The sequence below is a fragment of the Chaetodon auriga genome, chromosome 4 (assembly GCF_051107435.1).
Source record: "Chaetodon auriga isolate fChaAug3 chromosome 4, fChaAug3.hap1, whole genome shotgun sequence".
NCBI classification, from domain to species: domain Eukaryota; kingdom Metazoa; phylum Chordata; class Actinopteri; order Chaetodontiformes; family Chaetodontidae; genus Chaetodon; species Chaetodon auriga.
Genome location: NC_135077.1, coordinates 11,880,520 through 11,888,518, shown reverse-complemented (window position 1 = coordinate 11,888,518; position 7,999 = coordinate 11,880,520). Strand labels below are relative to the sequence as shown.

Sequence of the window (7,999 nt, the reverse complement as noted above, 5' to 3'; positions counted from 1 at the left end):
ATGTGTTGTTTATAAGCAAATACCTGAAAAACAAATTCTGTTCCCATCAGCCTCAGCCGAACTGTGTGTGACACTAATTAGCAAATGTTAGCTTGCTAACATGCTGAACTAAGCTGGTAACAGTGTTAAACATTGTACAGTTGTTCTGAAACATCAGCTTGTTAGCATTTAGCTCAAAGCAGCACGATTGTTGGGACAGCCTCACAGACCCGGTGGAGTCTCAGCTTTGTTCTTCCTGTTTTCAATTCACAAAATGCACAAAGAGAAAATCTGACGCTCCTGGTGTTGAGGCTGTACTGACAGACAACAGTGCACTCTTCAGAAATATGACCTGGATAGAAGTTTTACTTGGAAAAAAAAAGAGTAGCAGACAATTACAAAGCAATGTCCTCAGGCGCCTGAATTTAAAATAATTTCAACTCAAAGTTACATGAAGCGTTTTCCAATTAATAACAGTGCAAGAAGGAAATGAAGCTGCAATTCTTTTCGCCAAAACTGTCGAGTTGAACATCCTGATCATTCCTTTCAGCCTTTTCCATTTCATATGCAGAATGTATGAATTAGGTTCATTCACATTCACAGACATCCTCATGAAAATTCACATCTGACAACAGAGGCCATTTATATATAAAACATTGCTGATTAATTAAAAAGGAAATACTCCAGCAGGAAGTCGATACAGCCATTATGGCTATACAGAGGCCAGAAAACAGCACAGAGTGCCGTGAGGCTAAACTGTACATGACTGGGTTTTACTCAACGGCGCAGTGGTTTGAAATGTTTGTAGGCAACGGAGTTGGATTCAAAGTGTAAAACTCAAACGCTTAAAGGCTCTGAACAAAATACATGTGAAGAATAAGCAGTGGCAGCCTCCCATACACACAATAACTTAGAAGAGAATAATTCACATCCTGAACATGTGGACATGTTCATATTTGGCACACAGACAATCTGGAACAGGAGAAAGAAGGCGAACAAAGGCTGACTTAGATTCTATCAAAGAACGGTCCAGAATGAGGACATACTGTACAAAGTGTTTATCACGAGCTGGACTAGGACTGAGTATTTCATCTAAATTAAAGGGGAAAAAACCTTTTTCCCTGATGGCTTCTGATTTTTGAAAGTCATCATAAAGTCACTGCAATTATGTTTCAAGTTTTCCCCCAAAGTGGTCCCAATGATGCACTGTAAGTGATTTCAAAGCGACTGAGACAGGACTAAAATTGAACTGACAGTCATACAAAAAGGCATTCCTGTCAACCAACAAAAGTGAGCAACGAATAACGGGCCATAAAAAACACAACAAGCAAAACCTTCTCAACTGCACAACCTAAAATATAATTTTTGTTTCAAACAATCACACCGTGTTGTGACCACTTCAAATAAAGACTGAGAGTCAATTTTTCTGGCCAACATTAACATGACACCAAGGTGAGACCAAGACTCAAGACACCAAAAAAACAGACAAACCACAAACTGTTAACAAATGAAAACTAGAGGCTGAGGAAGTGAAAGGAAAACTCCCATCAGTGGTCGATTACAGTATCTTCTTTTTGAGTATGAGCGGTCCCACGTTGTCTCCAGTTAGCTCATTGTGCTTCAAGTGTGACTTGTCACAAACAGGAAACTAAAACAGGAAACAACTTAATATTAGCTGACCAGCAAAATATAGAAGCAGCAAACTCCCATTGATCCTTAAGTGAAAAAATATATATAAATATTGGCTTCAGTAATAAAAGTTGTTTTATTCTAAAAAAAAAAGTTGTGTAAAGCACAAAGAAAACAGAATGTGACTTGCTAATCATTACAAAGACAATATATCTAATGTTTGACCTCATCAGCTTCAATATATCATTATTGTGAATCTGATGCAGCAACATGTTTCAAACTAACAACTTACAGTTTTGGAGCGCCAGCAGCGACAGTAACACACATTTGCGCTGTTCAGGTCCTCGATGTCTATCTCGTTGACCACTTTTGGGTTCTCCTTCTGGATCTTCAGGTTGATCAGGCTGTCCCTCTGCTTCTTCTTCTTAGGCAGGAATGGGCGAATGGTCAGATAGCCCAGCAAAGCCAGTATACCCAGGAGGGGCAGCAACCGGAGCCACTCGGACACTGCAGACACAGTACGTGCAGATTACGCACACATTCCCAAACACAGGAGAAGAACTGTGAAGACCAGCATACTTTGTGTAGAGTAGTGTCGTCCATAGGTTGAAAATGTGTGTATTTGTGGTCGTTGGCCTTATTAAGGGATTGGGCTTCATGTGCTTTACTGAAACGTTATTCAATTCCAAATACGTGCACTGCACAGTATACAACACGTGTCAGTAAGACAGCTTCCACCACATGCACTGCATCCATGGCTGGATGCCATCCAGGAGGCTGGGCGTCACAGAGAAGAGCTTCAACAGTGCTGCATTTGTTTGTCAGCTACAATACTGCTAATACACATATTTCTTCTTCAAGATATATATCAAATTACTAAATGTTGAACAGTCTCAGCAGTCAATGGTCAATGTGAATACATGCAGTAGATCTGACATCCGCTTGACACCCTGATTTCATTGAGACATTACACCATCCTCGAGGTTAAAGTTACAGTATTTATGTCAAAGGTGTGTAACGTGGTTAAACTTGAAAATACATGATCATGTAAACAGTTCTTGGTGAGTCTAATCTCTGCTACGCCTACTTCCATTCTCCTCCTAATCCCGCTGAGGTGAGTGCAGGGCAGCACACTGTAACTGCTGGCTCAGCTGGAGCACCAGCTCACCTCTTATCGGCATTTCTGCTCTATTGCTGAGCTCGATCATTGAGGAGTATCGTCTCACGCAAGCAGCTATCTGGGGGGAAATGCCACACTGAGCCCAGAAATGTGCTTTGGGAAAACCCACCGTTCAGTCCACCATACATGGAGAGGACAGATGAGTGAAACACAGCGAGGATTAACCACAGTTATGTAATTTCACTATTAGCTGGGAGTTAGACTCCAGAACTTTTCATGACACTCTTACGGCAATTAAAATACTTGCAATAAAAGGATTTGATACCTAATGGGACATAGCTAATCCTTAATCTCTTTAGAGGATAATTGTGGTATTTTTAAGCCTCGGCCCTATTTTTCACATACTTTGGTGTCTAAATGACTAATAATGGCCTCAGCCGACAGCCACGAAATGGGACGCAATGGCAGCAACATAATCCTTCGGGGGCTAATTCGACACTGTCATTTACCTCCTACACAGATCCCTCTCTCACCTGGAAAAGGCTTAGAGCACTGAAAACCAGGCTTTTTGGATTTCTCCAGCGCCTTCAATACCATACAGCCCAGGGGCGAGTTGGAGCCCACAGGAGTGGACCACCACCTCACTGCATGGACCGCAGTGTGTGAGGATACGGGACTGTGAGTCCGACCTGCTTGGCTGAGAACTGATCCAGGGAAGCACATCCAGCTCAATACAGGCAAAACCAAAGAGCTGGTGGTGGACTTCCAGTGAACATGCAAGGGGTTGACATTGAGATGGTGGACGCTTACAAGTACCCGGATGTTCACCTGAATAATAAACTGGCCTGGACTGACAATATAAATGCTCTATATGAGAAACTTCAGAGGAGGCTGTTCCTGCTGAGGAGACTTGGGTCTTTTGGAGTACAGGTGGTGCTCCAGAGGACTTTTTTGGTGGCAGCCATTTTCTGTGATGTGGTCTGCTGTGGCAGCGGCATCTCAACTGCTGCCAGGTGAAGACTTAACAGACTGCTCTGTGCTAAGATGCCTCCTTGACTCAGTGAAGGAGGAGGGAGAAAGGAGGATGATGGCTAAGCTATATCACCCCTGATGGAGAACATGTCCCACAGCGCCGGGCAGCTCCTTCAGTGACAGGCTGCTTCACCCGCGGTGTGTGAAGGAGAAATACTGCAGGTCCTTCCTTCCTGCTGCTGTCAGACTTTACAATCAACACTGCTCCCACCCGACCACTCACACCCAAATGGACAAATTCACTCGTGCGATATCAGTGTATACTAAACTGGAAAATATCAATAAACTCAACTATTGCGTTCAAGGATTACATTGCAGCCAGCTGAGACAATCTACTGGACCAATTCCAAGACTTTTTAGGCCCACCTATTCATCATTTAGACTCCAAAATATGTAACAGTATGCCCCATGATTAAAAATACCAGAATTAAGAAATTATACGTACTTGATAAATCTTCCATCTACAATGACAAATGAAAACACAACTTTAGAAAAAAGTTTTACCTTCAGCCATTATCTGGAAACATCAACTTAAAAGCCAGTAATGCTTCCGACTTTCATAAACCTTATCAATTAGTGATAAGAACCACCATCACTAAAATCGTCCATCCCTGCTTCTGCTTTTGGTTTCACGGCCTTCTCAGGGAGGCTCTACTCAAATGGTTCTCGCAAGTCAATTGTCACAAAAGCATTTGAGTGACGCAGGACTAGCTCAGCTTTTCTGCTTTTTTGGGCTATTTTTAGGCCACATTTGATACTTTACAAAGATCTGTGAGGCCAAAAGATCAAGCTGAAGTGGACTTTCACTGGACACTTCACTCGCTGTCCTTTATTTTAACTGTGCACTTGTACTGAACTAGAAGCTGCGAGGACTTTTTTTTCAGTGTATGGTTGAGTCCCACTTTTGTGCTCTCACTTTAATAGAGATGCCACATGTGATAAGGCATGAACAGTTCATGACTACAATAAGACAACTGCTGTGCAGCAGTTGCAGAACAAAGTAGGAGGAGTGCAAATTGGAAAGAAAATCTAAAACATTTAAAAGAATTCATTAGTAAATTGTCACCAACACTAATTAGGAAGCTGCAGGCTGTGTAATGTGGATCATGGCTGATACTCAATCAACTCAATAAGTCAGCATCATCATATATTCAAAACAATTAAAAAAAAATCCTTCAAATGCCATGTTTTGTCTTACCGGCAGTCCAAAACAAAGAACTTCCATTTACTCAAATGTTATCTATGAAAAAAGAAGCAAATTCTCACATTCGAGAAGCTGGAACCATTACATGATGGGCATTTTATGCTTGAAAAATTACTTTTGGGGGGATCTAACATGGAGTCACAGACCTAGAAAGGTTGTGAAATCCTGATCTTGAAGTAGTCTGTGTTTGGAGACTGTGTGTTCCCTCCTGTCCAGGACTGACTGTCACGCCTGTGCATCACTTCATGACTGAGCCGGTTACATGTTGTGCTTGAGACAAACATAGCATCACATGTCCAATTGTTGGAATTAGCAGAATATCACTTACACAGCAGACGACAGGCTGCAACTTAGAAGATGCAGACACTCTATGTTTAAGGTCATTCAAACAAAAGAGCAAACTGAACTGTGAAGAGTATTGCTTTAGAACAGGCACTAGTTTGAGGTCATTAGGAGTTGATGGTGCTAATAAAAACAACAAAATCTAACGGTGATAAAGAGATTTACGGGAGCCGAGCAGGACTTTGGGACCTTACACAGGTTTTGTCAGACGCTGCCAACCACAGCATGGCTATGACTGAGTTTTCGTTTGCAGGTTAGCGAAAGGTAAAGAGCTATGTGCTTAAAAGTGCCCCGATGAGTTAAGAAGTCATCTTCGCAGGAGTGCAACACAGCTGCAGTTACCTGTTAACCTTGCAAATCCGCCGATCGTCTCCGGAAGCGGAAGCCTCTTGAGGTAGGCTGGAAGCTGGACTTTTATTATCCTTGAAATACTTTCTAAAACCATCTTGATTTGCTCACTGGGTCAGGTTTTGTGTTTGACTTGGATAGTTCCTGGCGTTCGTTCATGTCATTGCGTTGATTTCTGGGCGCAGCTTGCCACCGGTACGTAAACGCTGACCGTGAGACTTGGATATAACCGAAGAAACGCGTTAGTGGTTTCGTGAATACACGTAGCAACGGCATGTGATGTAAAAACGCGTGACCAATCAGCGGTAGAGGAGTTGGTGTCTCCTGATTGGACAACTTGAATTCCGGTGCTTTCTGTCGACTTCACGTGCTCCTCGTAAACTTCCAATTTTGATAACGTAAATAAAGTCAAACAAATAAATAAATATGTGCTATATATGTACGTATATCTAATCTAAATTACACAGGAAATGTATGACATTTGGTGTTAATAGAATAGATATACACACATGTATTTAATGTTTTATTAAAATGTATTGACGGAATGAGACACATGTTGTATTTTGCTGCTGCACACTTTGGTCCTTCACTGTTGATTGTTGAGTAGGCCTGCGTGCTCCTTACATGCAAAGCCACCGCTCTGCAATCTTTTGATCACTGTTTCATACTAACAGTGATGATTTCACTCCACAGGATTCAGGTTTCATCTGGTTACAAACCATATTTACAAAATATTTGGGGGTGTACCTAAAGGCAGCGCTCATGTGGCTCATCCTGCTTGACACAATTTTTTAATTAGTGTTGCAGGAAATTGAAAACATCCACAGATTTGCAAATGTAAGTGGCTACATGAAGTCTCTTATATGATTTGCTGCACTGCTTCTTACTCATAGCCCTCACATCCCAGAGTGGGAGTACATCAACATTTGTTGCAGGTATCTCAGAACATACCTAGTATATATGGACAGGTAATATTATTTATGGTTACTGTGCGATGATACATGTTTGTCCAGACTAGTCGAGACTAGCGTCAGAGTTTGCCGCTGCATGCCACTGGAGCTTGCACTTTAATATCACTGGTTGTATGAGGCCACAGGCAATCTTGCTACTTGATTTTTAAACTTGAGTGCCTTGAGTTGTCATGTAGGTAATTTGCTGGAGTAGACACCAACGGGCATTCCCACTATCCAGCCTCCAGGAACAAGGTGACATCAAATGAATGCAGAATACATGCTGGTATAAAAAAACAGCCAAGCTTAAGGCTCTAGGCTCAAGGACCAGGACCTCAGACACCATGAATTTAACTAGTAAACTAAGTAAAACAGGTTAACCCTTTCGCTTAGGAATGGTGAAGCAGGCTTCTCAGATTCTTCACAAATTTGCAATATCCTAGTAGACAAATACTCCCATTACAAGAGAAGATCATGTATCACATTTTTATTATTGTAGGTTTTTATTTTTATTCTGAAGCTTGGTTCCTTTAACAGTATGAAATCACTGTGAATTATTTATTGTAGGTGTTAACACGTAAAGAGTATTATAATGTTATGGATTCAAGATTCAAGATTCAAGATTGCTTTTATTGTCATTGAGCATGGATATGTCAATGAAATTTGCATTGCAACCCTCGTGTAGAAAGAAAGGATAATAAAATAAGATAAATTTAAAATAAAATGAACTCACAACTAAGATAAAATAAACTCACAGATAAGAGTGCAGCGTGCAAAAAGAAGGGTGAGGACACAGTCTCTCCCTCCAATAGGTGAGAGTGACTGTGTGTGGCTATATGTGTGTTCGGCAGCGCGGGGAAGGAGGTGTTTGTGTGAGGCGGCGGGGGAAGGGATTTGTGTGTGTGTGTAGATGTGCGTGGGGGGGGGGGGGGGGGGTGGCTTCGGGGTGGTGAGGTGTGTGTGAGGTGGTCCACTTAGTGTCACTACAGCAATGCAATGTAGTCTAGAAGTACTGGTAGAAGTTGAATCTACATACAAGTGACTGTCTGATAAATTCAATGAAATTGAAACTACAGGTTTTTGGTTTTTTTTTAAATAATGGATTCTTCTTCTTCTTCTTCTTCTTTTATTATTATTATTATTATTATTATTATTATTATTATTATTATTATTATTATTATTATTATTATTATTATTATTTCCAGGGTTAAAAAGTAACTGTCAAGCTTTCAAAAATTTGTAATCTTTATTTTTAGTCAAGGGCACTCAGGATGACGCTTACTGAAATGATTCATGCGGTTGATGCGCCCTCTAGTGCTGGCACGGTTTCTCTCACGCATACGCACACCGAAGAGAACAACACTACCCAGAATTCATTGTGAAATGAAGTTGTCC

General features: G+C 41.3%; 1 protein-coding gene across 1 annotated transcript; it reads right to left on the bottom strand.

The window, feature by feature from the left end:
* Window positions 1-285: 285 nt before the first annotated feature.
* On the bottom strand, window positions 286-5,851 carry cisd2 (CDGSH iron sulfur domain 2). Its single transcript, XM_076728128.1, has 3 exons — window positions 5,649-5,851; window positions 1,901-2,115; window positions 286-1,627 (listed from the first exon to the last, which is right to left on the bottom strand). Exons 1-3 carry the CDS (start codon window positions 5,749-5,751, stop codon window positions 1,538-1,540), a joined length of 408 nt encoding a protein of 135 aa, XP_076584243.1. The 5' UTR covers window positions 5,752-5,851; the 3' UTR covers window positions 286-1,537.
* Between the last annotated feature and the right edge of the window lie 2,148 nt (window positions 5,852-7,999).

Coding starts and splice junctions, on each gene's coding strand:
- cisd2 (XM_076728128.1), bottom strand. CDS start 5,751: ATGGTTTTAGAAAGTATTTCAAGGATAATAAAAGTCCAGCTTCCAGCC. Junction 2,116..5,648: donor CGGATTTGCAAGGTTAACAG/GTAACTGCAGCT, acceptor CTGTGTCTGCAG/TGTCCGAGTGGCTCCGGTTG. Junction 1,628..1,900: donor GCTGCTGGCGCTCCAAAACT/GTAAGTTGTTAG, acceptor TTCCTGTTTTAG/TTTCCTGTTTGTGACAAGTC.